Here is an 18,850-nt window from a genome sequence, read left to right on the forward strand (position 1 = left end):
TTTGCAAATCACATTTAGCTAGCTTAAGTTGAAACTGCCACTCTCAAATATAACTAGAAATACATTTGACAGATGACCTGAAAACCAAAATATATTTATAGCATTAATTTTCTACTGAAAGATACCCCTAAATTTGGTTGTTCATACAAAAACAAACCAAAAAGTCAACAAGTAATTTTTTTTTAAAGATTTATTCATTTATTTGAAAGGCAGAGTTACAGAGAGAGGAGAGATCTTCCATCTGCTGGTTCATTTCCCAAATAGCTGTGGGGCTCCCACATGGGTGCAGGGGCCCAAGTATATGGGCCATCTTCTGCTGCTTTCCCAGGCACAATACCAAGGAGCCGGATCAGAAGTGGAGAGCCCAGGACTTGTACCAGCACTCATATGGGATGCTGGTATTGCAGGCAGAGGCTTACTCCACTGTGTCGCAATGCCAGCCCCAACATCTAAGTTTTCATATGAATCATCAGGCATGACAAAATCAAGGACAGTTCTCAGTCCTGCAGCCTGGGTGTTTTGACCCATATTCTCCTTTAAGCCATAACTCACAGGTTTTCCTCAAATTTGTCCAGGAGGAGAAGTTAACATTTATTCGTATCTTCCTTAGGCAAGGAAGTGAGCAAGGAAATTTATTTTCACTTTCTAACACTGAGCATGTTACAACTAACCTGTCAGATTGACTTTGTTGTACTCTCTGTCTCCCACCACTAAGATTTTTTTGAATCAGATAACACATTAAAATGGCTAAATTATATGGCTGGTATGTGGTGAAGTCAAGTTTCAAATCCAACTCTTAGAACTGTTACTCTTTTTACCACTCTGGTCAGTAAGAAGGGATGCGTGTAATGCCATGTGGAGCCAATGGTACCACTCAATAGTCAATCACACCACCTTTTCTGCCTGCTTCTAAAATCTCAGAAATCCTTCTTAACATGCTGGGAAACATGCTAGGAGAGAGTGAAAGTGGTTTGTATTGGCACTTCACCACGTACCAGTTCCTCAGGTATTCAAAGAGACCTACAGATAGGATAAAATTTTCTAGCCTTATTTCTGAGCCCTTTCCCATGCCATGGTATGTGCCAGATAAGCCATACCACTTGCTATTTTTCATCATCCCTATTCAACACGCACATACACACACACACACACACACACAGGCATGCTTAAACACATTCTCCAGTCTTTAATTTTGGTCTTTGTTCCTTCCACAAGGAATGCTCTTTTGATTTATCTAATTTATTAAATTTTATCCATATTTCAAGGTCCAACATAAATATCATTTTTTCATAAAGCCTTTCCCAATACTAAAATAAATTTCCTTTGACTCTTTAAAGATGACTAAATTTCTTCTAGGTACAGGGTTAACTATAAATTGTTCTAGCATTTTATAACTTTACACCTTCCAACTAGATTATAAGTTCCTGCTGCAGACTCTTTTTTTTTTTTGACAGGCAGAGTGGAGAGTGAGAGAGAGAGAGACAGGGAGAAAGGTCTTCCTTTACTGTTGGTTCACCCTCCAATGGCCGCTACGACCAGAACGCTGCAGCTGGCGCACCACACTGATCTGAAGCCAGGAGCCAGGTGCTTCTCCTGGTCTCCCATGTGGGTGCAGGGCCCAAGGACTTGGGCCATGCTCCACTGCACTCCGGGGCCACAGCAGAAAGCTGGACTGGAAGAGGGGCAACTGGGACAGAATCCGGCGCCTCGACTGGGACTAGAACCCAGAGTGCCGGCGCTGCAGGCAGAGGATTAGCCTAGTGAGCTGCGGCGCCGGCCCCTGCTGCAGGCTCTTAATTGTAGGTCCCCTATATAATAATAGGGCCTTCAGTCACATTAAGTGCTGATGGCACATTAAGTGATACAGTCCCTGATGTTGCATATATTTAGGGAGCGAACCACCAGATGGAAGACCTGCTCTCTCTCTGTAACTCTGTCTTTCAAGTAAATAAATAAGTCATTTTTTTAAAAAAGAAAAGCATCATAGACTTATAAGGAAGAATACTTAAGATTAGATCATATCTGATCTTTGCTGAATTGTCTGTGGGCTAGCATTCATGATATTAATTTTAAGAACTGAAAGCAAGACCTAGAGTAACTTAAGCTCTTTCATTTTTAGTTTTTTTTTTTAAAGGTTTTATTTATTTGAAAGAGTTACAGAGAGAGGTAGAGATAGAGAGAGAGGTCTTCCATCCACTGGTTCACTCCCCTGATGGCTGCAATGGCCAGTAATGTTAAAGAGAGGTTTCCCTTTGCTTCTTTTTCTTTTAAATTCTCTTATAGTCCTCTAACTACTTAATTGGTGGGCAGTGAACGTAGAGTACTCATGAAGAGTAAGTCCCACTGCACAAATCACATGCCCATTCTTTTGATTTACTGGTACAAGAAGAAAAATATTCAAGAGCTCCTAACGCCCAAAATCTGAGGAGCAGCTCTAAACAGAGGAGGAGGAAATTATTTTCCTAGTTTCCCGTTATTACCATCTTGGCCCATATTTTTGATAAAAAATAAACTTATAAATGGAAGGTTGGTTTTCTCCAATATTTCATAAAGATCTATTTGATATTTTCCTGGGAAATTGTAACCAATTTTCAAATAAACATGCTTATAGCGATTATGATCCCATAACACTTAATACATGCTTATAAAACACGTAAATGTAGGGGCCGGCGCTGTGGTGTAGCAGGTAAAGCTGCCGCCTGCAGTGCTGGCATCCCATGTTGCTGCCAGTCTGGGTCCTGGCTGCTCCTCTTCCAATCCAGCTCTCTGCTGTGGCCTGGGAGGGCAGAGGAGGATGGCCCGGGTTCTTGGGCCCCTGCACCTGCATGGGAAACCTGAAGGAGGCTCCTGGCTCCTGGCTTCAGATTAGCCCAGCTCTGCCTCTTGTGGCCATTTGGGGAGTACCAGCGGATGGAGGGCCTCTTTGTCTCTCTTTCTCTGCCTCTCTTTAACTCTGCCTTTCAAATAAATAAGTGAATAAATCTATAAGAAAAAAAAAAAAAAAAACAAAACAAAAAGCCCAAGTAAATGTTAGAAATAAACTCTTCAAACATACCATGTTTTCAATTGAAAAATCACTTGCAATTTAAGTTTCGAATTTAGTGACACCTTGTGGACATAAGGAGTCATGTTGATATAGATCATATTAAATATAGTGAAACAAAAATGTAATTCAGTCTTTTATGATGTAACAAATACATGATACTAATATAAGATTAATATAGGGGAAGCTGGGCCTGATATATGGAAACTCTGTACTACTTTAAAATTTTTTATTTTGTAAATTTAAAAATGTTCTGAAATAACAAGTTAAAAATATTTTTAAAAGGTTAATTTCTTGGGGCTGGCGTTGTGGTATAGTGGGTTAAGCTGCTGCCTGTGATGTTGGCAACTCATATGAGTGCTGGTTCCAGTCCTGGCTGCTCCATTTCCAATCCAGCTTCCTGCTACTGTGCCTGGGAAAGCAGTGGAAGATGGTGTGAGCCTTTGAGCCCTGCTACCCATGTAGGGGACCTGGATGGAGTTCCATTGGGCCATCTGGGGAGTGAGCCAGCAGATGGAAGATCTCTTCTCTCTCTGTCTCTCCCTCTCTCACTGTAAGTCTGCCTTTTAAATAAATAAATGTTTTTTAAAAAAAGGAAAAAAGAAAAAAAGTTAATTTCTCATTTTTAGAAACTTGACATTTTTAGAAACCAAGTACTCTTTTGATATTATAGCAGAATGCTTGGTCTCCAGTATCTAAGAAATGCTTTTTAATAATGACCTGCTTTGTAAGGAAGACAAGTGTAGCTGAATGACAGCAAGAAACTCATTTTATTCTTCTGATCTTAGTTTTCTCATCTGTCAATGAGGCAGTTAAGCAAAAATATCTACTGTCCTAAAGAAATAAAATTGTTAATTTTATAGGCATAACATTTTTCTGGTCTGCCAAAACATGTTATAAGCAAATAATTGGTTTATTACTAGTGAACATATACAAATTTACTTTCAAAACAGCTGATCTCAGATCAGCTTCACAGATTCTGTATTTGCAAATTTGCTTAATTGTTATTTTCAGCTAGACTGAACAAAGCACTTTACCTTCTTGTTTCACTTCTCATTTTGAAAAAGATAATCACAGCTGATATGTGGGGAAAGGATTATACGGGGCAGTGGCAGAAGTCGAGAAATCAGTGAAAAGACTTTAGGAATAAAACATGATAGTGTACAGCAGTTTAAACTAGTGAGGAAGGCAGAGATGACGAAAGGTACCATATTCCAGATTTTTTTTATGAAAAGTTTCAAAATCAATTTTTGGGAAGTGGGTTATTGAATAAAGTGGAGTTTGCAGATAATGCAAAGGCTTCAAACCTGAACAAAAAGGAGGGCAGAAATATAATTAATTGAGGCTGAGGAAAACTGAGAAGAAAGAGGCTGGTTTAGACTGGGGAGACCAGGAAGCAAGCCATATCCAAGTGGATATTCATTAGTGATGTTTACTAGATACCCAAGAGGATCTGCTACTTACTCATTAGTGAAGTCTACTAGATACTGAAGAAATTTGGTTATGTGAGTCTAGAATACACAGAAAGGATCAAAATGGGAGACAAACATTTGTAGGTATTAGGATTCAGAATATTTACAGAACTGAGAATGGGGTCACCTAAGGAATGCAAAGAGGTCCAAAGATGGGGCCTGTGGCACTCCCAACTTTTAGTGAGAAAAAAAAAAAAAGTTTAGAAAGTTGAAGACAACAAAGGAGCCTTAGATTTATGGAGAAGAAACAGAGAATGGCATCCTGAGAAAAAATAAAGGTGTGGAAATTAGCTGCACTACTGAGTTACTGGAAAGAAAAATAGAAGATTGTTCCACATTAAAAGAGACTAAAAAGGGCCTTGCTGTGGCATAGCAGGTAAAGCTGCTGCCTGAAGCACCGGCATCCCATATGGGCAGGAGTTCTAGCCTTGGCTGCTCCTCTTCCAATCCAGCTCTCTGCTATGGTCTGGGATAACAGTAGAAGATGGCCCAAGTCCTTGGGCCCCTGCACCCACGTGGGAGACCCGGAAGAAGCTCCTGGCTCCTGGCTTCCGATTGGTGCAGCTCTGGCCATTGCAGCCATCTGGGGGAGTGAACCAATGGATGGAAGACCCCTCTCTCTCTCTCTGCCTCTCCTCCCTCTGTGTAACTCTGACCTTCAAATATATAAAATAAATACTTAATAAAAAAAGAGAGAGACTAAAAGAACATAAAAACTAAAGGCAATTAAGAAACATTGGTTGGATCCTAGATAAAAAACAAATAGCAAATAAGAAACAGTCTTGGGACAACTAAGGAATTTTAAAAATGCACTGAACAATAGACCATAGGATCAAACTGTTTATTTTCTTAGGGGTGACAATGGCATTTTGGTTATGTTGCAGAACATCTTTTTTATTTATTTATTCATTTGAAAGGCAGTTACAGAGAGGCAGAGGCAGAAAGAGAGAGAGGTCCTCCATCCACCGGTTCTCTCCCCAAATGGCCACAACGGACACAGCTGGACCAATCCAAAGCCAGGAGCAAAGAGCCCTCTCCAAGTCCCCCACACTGGTACAGGGGCCCAAGGACTTGGGCCACCTTCCACTGCCTTCCCAGGCCATAGCAGAGAACTGGATCGGAAGTGGAGCAGCCGGGTCTCGAATTGGCGCCCACATGGGATGTTTGCATATGCTACGCCATAGCACCCACCCAGAGAACATTTTTATTATTTTGAGATATGTGCTAAGAACTTAGGGAGAGAAATAATGGCATCTGAAGCTTGTTTTCAAATGGTTGAGTGAAAAAACATGTTGTGGTAAAATATTAACAGTTGTGTAACCCAGGTGAAGAGAATAAAATAATTCACTGTACTATGAATTTTTCTGAAAGTTTAAAAGCTTTTATATCAAAAGAAAGAAAAGACAAACAACCCAGCAGAAAAAAGGGCAAAACACATGTACATTTACAGAAAAGGACATATCAAGGCTAATAAACAAAAAGCCATTCAACCATATTTGTAATAAGGACAATACAAATTAAAGCCACAGAGCCACATCATTTGGCCATCTACCACAGCAGTCAAAATTACAAAGAATGAAAATGTCAAATGTTACTGAATGGAAACTATTACATGCTTTTAGCAGGAGAGGACACTGGCATAAAGACTCGGTAGTTGGCCAACGCCGCGGCTCAATAGGCTAATCCTCCACCTAGTGGCGCCGGCACACTGGGTTCTAGTCCTGGTCGGGGCGCCGGATTCTGTCCCGGTTGCCCCTCTTCCAGGCCAGCTCTCTGCTGTGGCCCGGGAAAGCAGGGGAGGATGGCCCAAGTGTTTGGGCCCTGCACCCCATGGGAGACCAGGAGAAGCACCTGGCTCCTGCCTTCGGATCAGCGCGGTGCGCCAGCCGCAGCGCGCCAGCTGTGGCGGCCATTGGAGGGTGAACCAACAGCAAAGGAAGACCTTTCTCTCTGTCTGTCTCTCTCACTATCTACTCTGCCTGTCAAAAAAAAAAAAAGACTCAGTAGCTTCCCATGCATCCAAAACTCGGTGATTCCTATCTAATGGACATATCCCAGAAAAAGTCTTCTTGGTATATAGAGAAGGCGCAAGACTTTTGATAGGTACATTGTATGTAATGCAAATTAACCCAAATGCTAGGTGTATAGGTATTCATTTGCTCATTATCATTACTATTGTTAATTTCCTATAAAGCACACACATACACATATATACACATTTAATCTATATGTACACAAATATACTATATAACTTTGTATGCTTAATATATTTCACAATAGAAAGTTAAAAAATGTGATCAATTCAACAGATGCTGATAAGTTAAACGAGATGAGGATGAAGAACTGACATCTGGATTTGGCAGCAAAATGCCAAGAGGAAGTCAATCAAAATGACCTATAAGCTGAAGTCTTTTAAAAGAATTTTCATTCTGTTTTGGAAAAAAAGATACAGAAAAGTGTATCGAAATAGTAAGAAATAGGCTGTTCATACCTCAACAGCTTTCTGTATCTTTCTAAGGGAAGGGGTTCTTAGAAGACAGGGCAAGATTATTCTCAAAAACTATTCAAATGCATGCTATCATGTGAAGAGACATATTTAAGGGTGAACATTTAATTCATAGTGCAAATCGAATGGAGAGCAAATTGTGGAGAGTAAATGGGGCTACTGATAATGCTTCTGGGCAGTGGCATACAATGAGTTGTCCCAAGAAAACTGGCCCATACGGTTTCCCACTAAGAAGCCAAGTTCAGTTTTGTGCCCTAGAAGGCTGCCCACAAGACTGGAATAAGGAATTCTCAGGGGGTTAAAAAAATTGGGGTGGGAAGGCTGGTCTTTAAATGCAGCCCAGTTAAATTTCATCAGTCGCTGATTCTGGCATGAAAATTATGGCTGTTAATGATAAATGTAAAATGATACTTACTCAGTTGATGGTATATAGGTTTATGCAACCCTTGAAGTTTCATTGATGCCACAGCAGCAAGTTTACCAGGGGGCTGCATTTTCCCATCTAAGAGATACCATACTCGAGCAAAAGTGGCCCATTGCTTAAAAAAAAAAAAAATAGGAGAAAATAAATGCTAGCTAAAATGGAAATGATTGAATTTAACATTATATTCTATCACCTCTATTCTATGACTGTCCAATAATTACTTTGAACATAAAACACTATCAGTAAAGAATCTGTTTCATTTTCATTTGTATTTCTGGAAAGCGGGGGGTCTCTTATCATTCTATGAAGGTAAACACAGTACTTTTTCTTGCTTGCTTTTCTTAAAAATAAACAAGTAAATAAATAAAAAACTTGGAGTTTTTTTATGTCAGTCCACGTTCGATCCGTCAGGAACTGCTATTGGATCCAGCATCTTCCAACAAAACCTGCGCAGTCGTCCTACTCCAGTGTTACCAGCCCGGCTTGTGTACCTGCAGGTCTAGCCTGGCTTATTTCGACAGCTTCCAAACCGATTCTTTGCTTCATCCTCCCCTCACCCCCAGCTCGCAACAGTCTATTCTCGGCCTAGCGGCCACAGCGCTCCTCCCAACACCGCCGTCAGATCACGCTACCCCTTGGATCAAAACCCTCCAACAGGTCCCATTTTGCTTAGTAAAAAAATAGACAACAACCAAGAAACCCCAAAATCCTTAAAATGGTCTACAATGCCCCCAGGTAACCCAGTTCATTATTCCTCTGAACTTCTAAAAATCTTTTTTGGGGAAAAAAAAAAAGACAATAGGCTAAGAAAGGAGAGGACGAAAGAGAAGGTGGACCCTCTCGCTTATGCTTTCCCAAGGCAACTCCTGGTGGACGTGCTCGGCTTCCCGGCAGACTCAGCTTCATCCCTCTCCTTCTGCCGTGGTAATGAACCTCACCAAGCCACGAGAATCCGAGCTCACCTGGGGCGCCCTGGAGAAACTCGACATGTTTCCCGGACTGGCAGATCCTTTCACCCAGGCGCGGAGCCGGGTCACACAGCGTTACCGGTCCGGTAGGAAACGGGCAGAACCAAGCATTTCAGTTCCTAGGCGCACCTACACACTTCCGCTACTTCTCCTTGCCTGGGGCGCCCTCCAGTCTCCCCACAAAAGCAGTTTCGTATTGAAAGGGTGAACTAATGCAGTCATTGAGAAAATAACGCCGGAAAGTAACCCATTTGACGGAAAATTGCGGAAACCTAATATAAGGAACAGTTTCCAGCGGATCTAACAGGAAGGGAACCGGAAGTACGTCACAGCGCGCGGCTATTTGGATGGCGAAGCGGAGACCTACAGCTGGGGTTGAGCTCCGAGATGGATCGGTATCTGCTGCTGTTGGTCTGGGGCGAAGGGAAATCCCCGTCGGCGGCCAGAGGGGAGGCGGAACGTGGGCCAGCGGTGTCATCCGAGGAGAGAAGCGGCGAGAAGCAGCCTGGTATGCTTTGGGCTGAGAAAGGGCGGGAACGGCTTGCGGGAGGCGACTCTGAGTTTTGGGTCAATTTCTGCTGGGCACCTACCGACCGATTTGTCAGAGTGTCTCGGGAAGCTGTGAGTCTGCCTGGGGAGGTGACGAGTAAAGATAGCCGGAAAATATCGTGCAAGCGAAAAAATAGGGTCAAATTAGTCGACGCAAGATTTGCAGCTCTCAGAACTTCCCGGAACAGTAACTATTTAGCTCAATAAATTCCTTTGCCTAAGCAGTGATTTTTGGCAACATATGCCTTCAGTAAGCCTTTCTGCCTCCTCATTTCCACGTGCAGTTAATGGGGGAACAGATGAATGAGGGTCTGCTGCCCTCGAGTTTGCATTCTAATGGGAGGAGACATTTCACGTATACCCCAAGCTTAAGAAACAAATGACAGATTTTAATCGATTATGACTGCAGTAGTTCCACTGCGTGGTACTCTTGTTTTACTTGGTGTTCTGAAGTTCGTTGTGGGGGTTTTGTTTTGACGAGGAGGAAATGTATGTGGTTGTGTGTAAGATTCTGTGACAGTTCTCCTCTTTGAAATTCTTCCTTTGAGGGAGGGGAATCTTGGCTTTGTGTTAACTGGCTGGCATGTGCAATCAGGGGCCCTTCCTGGTTTCTCCATCAGCTTTAGCTTTATCAAAACTTGAACACATCTTGAGTAGCGTGTGGTTTTTTATGCACGATAAATTGGTCTTGAGACTTTCTGATAGCCACATCAGAGTAGACGTGGGTTATATGCTCTGAGCCCGCTAAACTGGTCTGGTTTCTTTTTCAGACTTCACTGCAGCGAGTGTTTATCACCTCCTGAAAAGAAGCATCGGTGCTGCAGTGAATCCAGAAGATAGTACTTTCCCTGGTGAGTATAAAATAAACTTTTTAGTGCAGCATTTGTATTGGAATTAACTTAATTGGGGCACTTAGGAATACAAGGCACAGTTGTTGACAGTCTGCAAGGCACTGGGATGTGGAGGTAGCTAAAGAGATACAAAACTGGAAAACATATTACCTCTCCATGATTCTTGAATGTCATGAAGTTGTTATGAAAATTATTATTATTCAGCTTGGGTTTTGCTCCCTTTATAATATTTTCTTGCAGGTCATTACTGGTCCATATAACATAGGAGAATGTGGCATTTTGAAGAAGATGTGGTCCCGAGTAAAAGCACTTTGTTTATGTCACCACCATCTTCCTTACCAGTATTCTTTATTCTGTCAATAGCTCTTACCAAGTCTCTTGTTATACACAGCGATGTTTACTCTGTTCTCATCTGCTTTGACCTTTTAAAGCATTTCACTTTTTAGACCTCTCCTCCGTTAAGTTTTGTTTGCTTTTTACAAATCCATCTACCTGCTTTAATAATTATCATGTTTTTACTTTTTTTTCATGGCCTCCTTCTGAGGCAGACCAGTGCCTAAAAACTCAAGGAAGTTTCTGTAGGTGCCAGGAAGAGTACAATCATTTTTTATAACATTGATGTCACGAATATACAATCTGTTCTTTTCTCTTTCATTGAATAAACTCTTGTCTCAGTGTCAACTACCAGTGGGAAATGATTTCTAATGAGTACGTTCTGCAATAGCCTGTTTCCCAAGTCCCAGTAATACTCTCATTAATGCCTAGTCATTACTAGAGTTACAGCAGCAAAGAGTTGTGTGTTTCCTGAAAGGATGTTATGGAAATTATATGACTTCTGTCTTTTTATGAAAGAGATAAAGTCTTTTGCTGAAATTATTAGACGTGTTAATAGGTACTTAACATCTTTGATGACAAGCCTCAGAACCACATTTCTGCTTCCTGCTTGGAATCCAATTTCTGTACATAATGCTAAAATCATCATAATTCCTCTGATATGTACCGTGGAGTCACCTTTAATTTTATATACTCATGTAATAGTCCATCATCCAAGATTGTCTTCCATACCCTTAGTGTCGCTTCCCCTGTCGCGGAGGACGACACTAGACCCTGCGCTATTCTCTTTGCCGGGCCCTTCCCGGGTTTGCTGGCCCCCCCCCCGTGGAGGGGCGGCACCCCCGCCGCTTTCCCTGCTTCCGCAGCGGAGCGGCACTCGCCAACCGGCTCTCTCAGGGGCTGCTCAGGGGCTCCTCAGATGTTCCTGGTGCATGTTGTCTCTCTCCTCCTTTATAGTCCTCTTCCGCCAATCCATGCTCTGCTGCCCACACGCCAAGCACGCTGCTCTCCTCCAATCAGGAGCAGGATCAGCTCCTGCAGCTTATCAGTCGAACTGGTGAGGCAGCTGTGTAGAAGTTGTTTGCTGTCTCTCAGTGCCATATTGTGGGAGAGCAGATGCATAGAATTAGTCCTAGCAGTTCCAGTAATTTAGTCTAGTCTCAGTTGCTCCCCACACTTAGGGTATAGTTTCTTTTTTTTTTTTTTTTTTTTTTTTTTTTTTGACAGGCAGAGTGGACAGTGAGAGAGAGAGACAGAGAGAAAGGTGTGCACCGCGCTGATCTGATGGCGGGAGCCAGGTACTTCTCCTGGTCTCCCATGGGGTGCAGGGCCCAAGCACTTGGGCCATCCTCCACTGCACTCCCTGGCCATAGCAGAGAGCTGGCCTGGAAGAGGGGCAACCGGGACTAGAACCTGGTGTACCGGTGCCGCTAGGCGGAGGATTAGCCTAGTGAGCCATGGCGCTGGCCAGGCTATAGTTTCTAACTCCTTTCTCTAAGCAAGTGGAACCAAATTTGCAGGGTCTTTGGAGAGGAAATTGTTTTTACTAATATGGCTTCTGTGATTTTTGTGTTATTCAGGAGAATTTAATTGGCTTTGTTTTTAAGAATCTTTAAGATTTTGATCTGCATGATCATTAAAATAATGGATTTTGAATTGTGATGAACTAAAGCAAAGGATTCATTCTAAGTGCATGCTTTTTTTCTTGAGGCAGACAACAATCTATTTGAATTTTTAGTAGAGATTTTAAAAAGATCCACATTTATATAAACTTTGGAAAGCTACGTTTCAAACTTAAAGAATTCTGTGAGTATATATGTTGTGATGTTTTCTTGTTTGTGGTCTGCTTTCTAATAAGTGTGATTTTGTATTCAAGCCTGTACAGTTGGCAGTGTACCTGGTTCCAGGAAGTGGTTCTTTGCAGTGCAGGCGATATGTGGATTTTATCAGGTAATAGTTACTAGAGAATTCCTTTGCTAATGTGGAGAATCCCATGAATCCATTACTTAGTGCCGTCTTTTGGTTTACTAGTTTTGCAGTTCTGACTGGCAAGAGATAAATTTTAATACGGAGAAAGATGAGATTGAAGATATTCTTCAAGCAAATATCAAAGAATGTTTGAATGCTGTCGAGTGTTTTGAAGAAGAGGATAGTAATAGCAGGGAATCCTTATCCTTGGCTGAGTACGTTAATATACTTTTTATTTCATCTGTTAAATAGTTAACATTCGACAGTTATTCTAAGCCATGAAAGTGAAGATTATAATAATTTTACCAACCATAGTTAGAATGTTTTAATTAATTGAAGATTTCAGCTCTTTGTTTTCGAAGACATTAGGCAATTTGGGCCTATCTCAAAGTTCTTTAAAAACAAAAATTCATACCTAAAAGTGTTTTATTTCTCAATCTTATGTAATTGCAAGAATTATACAAAGTGATATTTTAATTAACATGCCACTTTTCAAAAAAAATTCTGATTCTATATTTTAAGAACTTGAATAGAAATGTTATTTAATGTTATTAGATGGCATTCAAATCAAAATACCATTTTCATTTTACAACTTCATGCTGAAATATATGATTTATTCAGTTTGTTTATCTTCTGCATTTCAAATAACTTTTGAAATCCAGATTTTTGAGGATTATTTACATGACCAATTTCCTTTTAGGTTTTTTTTTTGAATTGTGGTGTAACATATAACTTGTCTCAGATGACAGCTGTGGTAATTGTTTCTTTGTACAATATTTCATCTCTGATAGTTATTAACCTTTCATTTTAGTCTTCATTGTCTCATGACAGAAAACTGCTTTTGTTTTTCTATATTCATATAATACTTGTATACCTGTAAGCAACTGCAAGCTTGAAAGTTTTCATTTTCTGTTTCCAGACCATATTTGTTGATATTGAGAATGTAGGATCAGGAAAAGTGTTTTCAGCCAGGGGTTCTTGGAAGCGGTCTCTGGTTATATGATTTTGGACCAGTCACTTAAACTTCTCTGGTCCTTTGTTATTTCATCCATACAGCTTGGGGATCCTTTTAGGTGATTTCTAAGGCACCTTCAGTCAGCCCCCAAAACTCTTACCAGTCCTTGCGTTTTCCTACAACTATGAAGAATGACAGATTGAAAGTATGTGTGATCTCATAATTACTTCCACAAGAGGGAGCCCCAAAACCATAGTTTAATGTAAGAGACCTTGAAATTTTTAGACAATGGGTTTCTAATAAAGAATTTAAGTACTTTTAGGCTGTGTAATAAGCAATTTGAGAAAAAATTTTGTCATGGTTAAAAGTTGTAGGTTTTCAAGATTTGGAAGAGAGCATTATATTCTTTAATCAGGACTATTTCATATCAAGAAAAACCAGTATCCTCCTTTATTATGTATTTAGCATTAACTTCTTCTTAAGATTCAGAAAAATGTTTTGTTCTGAATTTTATATGCTAGATATAATTTAGGGAATTTTAAAATTTATTTGTTTTTTGGGTGTGGGCAAGAACTTCTGCTTGGAGTTTGAATCCTGGCTTCCACACATGCTAATTATGTGGCTTTAGACAAATTATTTAAAGTAGAAATATAATAGCAGTAATATGTGGTGAATCATTGGCTTTTCATCAGGATCAAATACTCAGCATAGATCCTTTTAGTTAAGATTTCATATTGTGGCTATATGTAATCTCTGGGTATGTGCATGTGTTTCTAACATATCATTTTATTGTAGTCTGTTTGAAGAATCTGCTGAAAATTTGCATCAGTTATCAGACAAGCTTCCTGCTCCTGGTAATATTTAATGATTACTTTTCATAATGTATAACTTATTTTATACTTTTTATGAATGGGTGATAATTTAGCATTTATACTAGTATTCTCACTTCTAATTTTGAAATTAAAAATGAAAATTAATTTCTTCATATGTTCACACAAGATGCACTCTATTATTTTAATAAAGTACATTACTGAGACATTTAGTTCTTTTCAATTTTTTAGGCAAAAAAGATTAGAACTTAGACAATTAAATACCAACCTTTGCTTCCTTATTTATCTTATTATTTTTTAAGACTTATTTATTTATTATTGATTGAAAGAGATACCAAGAGGGAGGGAGAGACAGACAGAGAGGTCTTCCACCCATTGGTTCACTCCCCAGTTGGCCACAATGGCTTGGACTGGGCTGGGTGGAAGTTAGGAGCTTTATCCAGGTCTCCTGTGTTGGACATCTGCTTTTGCAAGCCCATTAGGGGGAGCTGGATTGGAAGTGGAGCAGCCAGGATACAAACCAGTGCCTATATCAGCATTATAGGTGGAGGCTTTACCTGCTGTGCCACAATGCTAGCCCCCTTATTTAACTTTTTCTTTTTTTAAAGATTTATTTATTTTGAAAAGCAGAGTCACAAAGAGGCAGAGGCAGAGACAGGTCTTCCATCTGCTGGTTCACTCCTATCATGCCTGCAAAGGCCGAAGCCGAGCCTATTCAAAGCCAGGAGCTTCTTGGTCTCCCACGCAAGTACAGGGGTACAAGGACTTAGGCCATCTTCCCTTACTTTGCCAGGCCACAGCAGAGAGCTGGATTGGAAGTGTTGTAGCCAGGAGTCGAACCGGTGCCCATATGGGATGCCGGCACTGGAGGTGGTGGCTTTTACCCTCTATGCCACAGCACAGGCCCCTTGTTTATCTTTTAATTACATTTTCCATGGACCATTGTTTTGCAGACTGTGTGCTAGAGAAGAGAAGTTATATGAATAATTCCTGAAGAGGCCCTAGATAATTCGGATTATATTCTTCTGTGGTCAAGTCAGTATATGCATTATCAAATTTCATACAGGAAAAGAAGCCCTTTAGTCAGCATTTCTTTACAAAACTCATATTTTTTTCCCTATAATGGTAATCAGATTTTATGAAATACTGTATCATTTCTGTTCTTAAAACTGATTTTTATCTTAAACGTTTCTTTGTGTTAAATACCTATCTAGAATCTGGAACAATTTGGCATTCACAAATACTTCTGAAGAGCTTTCTTTTCTGAATATTTTCAATGAAGGCTATTTTAAGCAGATGTTTATTGTATCTATAATTTGTCAAGCATTGTATTAAGGACTGAGTATGCAATGATGAGTAAAGCATGCATGGTGACCATCGAGGAACCTATGGCTCACGAAAGTGATTCTGATACTCAAGACAATCATATTTAGTGCAAAATGTCCCAGTTACTAAATTACTGAATGCATTGATAAGTGAACTTACCAGTTTCTTAATCTGTCATTTCCAAATATGCATTAAAATATTATATGGGTGTTATGTTACCAAATAAGAATTTTCATTATTTTTATTTGGTTTCTGCTTTAGTTTGATCTTTCTTATTTTCCAGCAAATTTATAATCTTATAAAATTTAAGCTTTTGTGAAGTTATCCTTCTTTTTAAGGATCCAATGATGTTATCAGTATAATTGGGTTTGCTGAGTGTTTCATTGTCTTTTAAAAGAAAAGTAATTTATTTGAGAATACAATTTGATACTAATTCATTCCTTTTTGGATAACAACATTAAGAGTAGAAAAATATAATGAATTGCACAGCTTTTTTTCCTCTACTGAGTACAATAGCATTGATGATCTCAAGAGCAATGTGTGTAATTAACCACTGCTGCAGAATTGGCAAGTAATTATGATATAGTTCATTGTTTTCTAGCATATGCTAGCTATTTCAGAAGAACATGGCTTTTCATCAAATCTGAACATTAAAAAATTTTGAACTCCTAAAGATATATATTGTTGTGAAGAATTTCAGAAATTGAAGTTAAAATCCTCCTTTATCTTCTAAAAAAAATAAGATTCAATTGTACAGGGTACTTTTTGAGAAATATCAGGTATAGCATCTCAAAAATATAATTTTTCCTCTCTTTCTAGGTAGAGCAATAATAGATATAATACTACTGCCTTCTGACAAAGACCCTCCTAAAGTGAAAGACTGTTTGCCTGCTGTAGGGGCATTAAAACATTTGAGGGAGTGGCATTCAGCAAAGATTACTATAGCAGGAATTCACTGTGAAATGTAAGCTTCTTTGTTCATATTTTATTACCGTTTTTGTTTCCAAATATGTTGCTTTGAGGAGCATTTCAAAATTACTTTAGTGTGACAACTTAGTTTTATCTCTTGGGGATAAATTAGATTTTTCTCATTTATTTCTAAGATGTTTAAGTTTTTAGCAAATATTTTCTTTTTTTTTTTTTTTTTTTTAATTTTTGACAGGCAGAGTGGACAGTGAGAGAGAGAGACAGAGAAAGAAAGGTCTTCCTTTGCCGTTGGTTCACCCTCCAATGGCCGCCGCTGCAGCCGGCGCACCGCGCTGATCCGATGGCAGGAGCCAGGAGCCAGGTGCTTTTCCTGGTCTCCCATGGGGTGCAGGGCCCAAGCACCTGGGCCATCCTCCACTGCACTCCCTGGCCATAGCAGAGAGCTGGCCTGGAAGAGGGGCAACCGGGACAGAATCCGGCGCCCCAACCGGGACTAGAACCCGGTGTGCCGGCGCCGCAAGGTGGAGGATTAGCCTATTGAGCCACGGCGCCGGCCTGCAAATATTTTCAATGCTAATTCATAACTGTTGAATATTCTTTAAACTGTTTTAAAATAGGCTGTAGTGTCCAGTGAATACCATGGATACATTGTATTTGTGATGTCATATTTGTTTTTGTGTTATGTGACAATGTAGAATTATTCACTGTTGTATTTTATGACATTTTAGTGTATGTCAATTACATAGTACAGTTTTGATCCTTAAATAAGTATTCAGATTGGATTTATTCATGATATTTTTCATTCCGAACATGTTCATTGAACACCAGCTTTATGTCAAGCACAGCAATAAGTGCTTTTGAGTTAAGAAAGTAAGAAGACAGTCTTTTTCATCAAAGTTTAGGTGCAACAGAAATGATAATGTTCAAAATAGTTTGTAATAAGTAGGATAAAATTCTGTACAAAGCTGTGTGGGAACAATTTAGGAGAGCAGTTCTGTTTTTGAACATGAGGTACCACCATTTAGTTTCTGTTTGTGTGTGCACCAGATACATTTAAGCCAATATAAGAAGAACCTCTATTTCTTCATCCTTAGTAATAAGGATAATTACTATTTTTAAATTGTGGGGATGTGGGATTAAAACAACATATAACAGCACCTCACTCAGAGACCAAATTAATGGATGTTCCATAATATGTAAGTAGAAAAAATGGTGCAAATTTTACAACTTTGCCTCTTAGACATGTAGTTAACTGTAACAATTAAGTATAACTAAAATATAAAACCTTATATTTAATTATAATCTTTTTTTAATAGAAACTGTCAGAAAATTGCAGAGTACCTTTCTGCTAATATAGTGTCTTTAGAAGATCTCAGAAATGCTATTGACCCAAAGGAATTGTGGAGGGGAAAGATTCAGATATGGGAAAGAAAGGTAAATGGATTTTTCTGTTATCACAGTTTACCAAGCAGGCCTTGCAACTCTATTGACTACACAGATAATGTAAATATATCTTATTGGAAATGTACCTTTTACAGATGTTCTAGATTAGCACTAAGTAGAATTTTCTGCGTCAGTGGAAATGTTTTATATCTGTACTATTGCAATAGCCAACCAACCATGTATAGCTACTAAATACTTTATATGTGACTAGTTTGATGGATGAGCTGCATTTTTCTTTGAGATTTAATTAAAATATTCACTCTGAAATTTTGGCTGTTGCAGTTCTAGAATGTAATATGTTTGAAACAGAATTTGACAATAGCCATGTTCATATTTAACCAAATTGTTTTGTTTTGTTTTGCATGTGTGAAGTACCTGGAAAAACTGCTTAGAGTATATTGTGTTACCTGTAAGATTGTCTTGGGTGATCTCTGCTTTGTACTAACCAGTTTTCTAATTTTGGATTTTTTTAAAATATTTACTATACCCCAGATTTCTTAACTGCGAGATGGGAGTATTAGGTGTTAATTAGTTTCTTCTATCCTAAATTTCTGTGAGGTTCCAGTACTAGTTTGGTCTCTTATTATGAATGAAAATGTTGGGAAGTTTTTATAAGTTATGTCCTTGGGGCTGGGATTATGGTGCAGAGGATTCCCATATGGGTGCTGGTTCAAGTCCCAGCTGTGCCACTTCTGATCCAGCTCCTTACCAATGTTCCTGGGAAGGCAGTGGAAATTGACTGAAGTACTTGATCCCCAGTCACCCTTGTGGGAGACCCAGGTGGAGTCACAGGATCCTGGCTGGCTTCAACCTGGACCAGCCCTGGCTGTTGCAGCCATTTAGGGAGTGAAACAGAATGAAAGATTGATCTCTGTCTCTCTCAAGTCTGCCTTTTGGTGCTGGCAGTGTGGCGTAGGGGATAAAGCCACCGCCTGCAACACTGGCATCGCATATGGCCACATGTTCACATCCTGGCTGCTCCAGTTCTGATCCAGCTCCCTGCTAATAGCCTGGGAGAAGTAGTGGAAAGTGGCCCAAGTGTTTGGGCCCCTGCACCCACATGGGAGACCCAGGTGAAGCTCCTGGCTCCTGGCTTTGGTCTGGCCCAGCCCTGGCTGTTGGCAGACACCTTTGGAGTGATCCTGGGATGGAAGATCTCTCTGTGACTCTGCCTTTCACATAAATAAATAAATCTTAAAGTGTTTAGCCTGAAAAGTGTTTCTAGTAATTTATGTATTTTTTGTAGACTAAGCAA

The 18,850-nt window shown here is 39.8% G+C and overlaps 2 protein-coding genes across 3 annotated transcripts in view; one reads left to right on the forward strand and one right to left on the reverse strand.

Annotated features, from left to right (window-relative positions):
• The window catches only part of MRPL13 (mitochondrial ribosomal protein L13), a 39,684-nt gene extending 30,979 nt beyond the window's left edge, over positions 1 to 8,705 (reverse strand). Inside the window, exons 1-2 of the mRNA XM_002710754.5 lie at positions 8,408 to 8,705; positions 7,437 to 7,560 (exon numbers count right to left, since the gene is read on the reverse strand). Of these exons, the coding sequence (XP_002710800.1) occupies positions 7,437 to 7,560; positions 8,408 to 8,434 (151 nt within the window). The 5' untranslated portion in view covers positions 8,435 to 8,705. The remainder of the gene's footprint in view (positions 1 to 7,436; positions 7,561 to 8,407) is intronic.
• Positions 8,706 to 8,730: 25 nt separating this feature from the next.
• The window catches only part of MTBP (MDM2 binding protein), an 88,771-nt gene continuing 78,651 nt past the window's right edge, over positions 8,731 to 18,850 (forward strand). For both annotated transcript variants that reach the window (XM_051844784.2, XM_002710755.5), the window contains exons 1-7: positions 8,731 to 8,921; positions 9,733 to 9,813; positions 12,023 to 12,096; positions 12,178 to 12,329; positions 13,865 to 13,923; positions 16,045 to 16,189; positions 17,469 to 17,586. In XM_051844784.2, the coding sequence (XP_051700744.2) occupies positions 8,801 to 8,921; positions 9,733 to 9,813; positions 12,023 to 12,096; positions 12,178 to 12,329; positions 13,865 to 13,923; positions 16,045 to 16,189; positions 17,469 to 17,586 (750 nt within the window). In that variant the 5' untranslated portion in view covers positions 8,731 to 8,800. The remainder of the gene's footprint in view (positions 8,922 to 9,732; positions 9,814 to 12,022; positions 12,097 to 12,177; positions 12,330 to 13,864; positions 13,924 to 16,044; positions 16,190 to 17,468; positions 17,587 to 18,850) is intronic.

This window comes from Oryctolagus cuniculus, chromosome 6 (genome assembly GCF_964237555.1).
Source record: "Oryctolagus cuniculus chromosome 6, mOryCun1.1, whole genome shotgun sequence".
NCBI lineage: Eukaryota > Metazoa > Chordata > Mammalia > Lagomorpha > Leporidae > Oryctolagus > Oryctolagus cuniculus.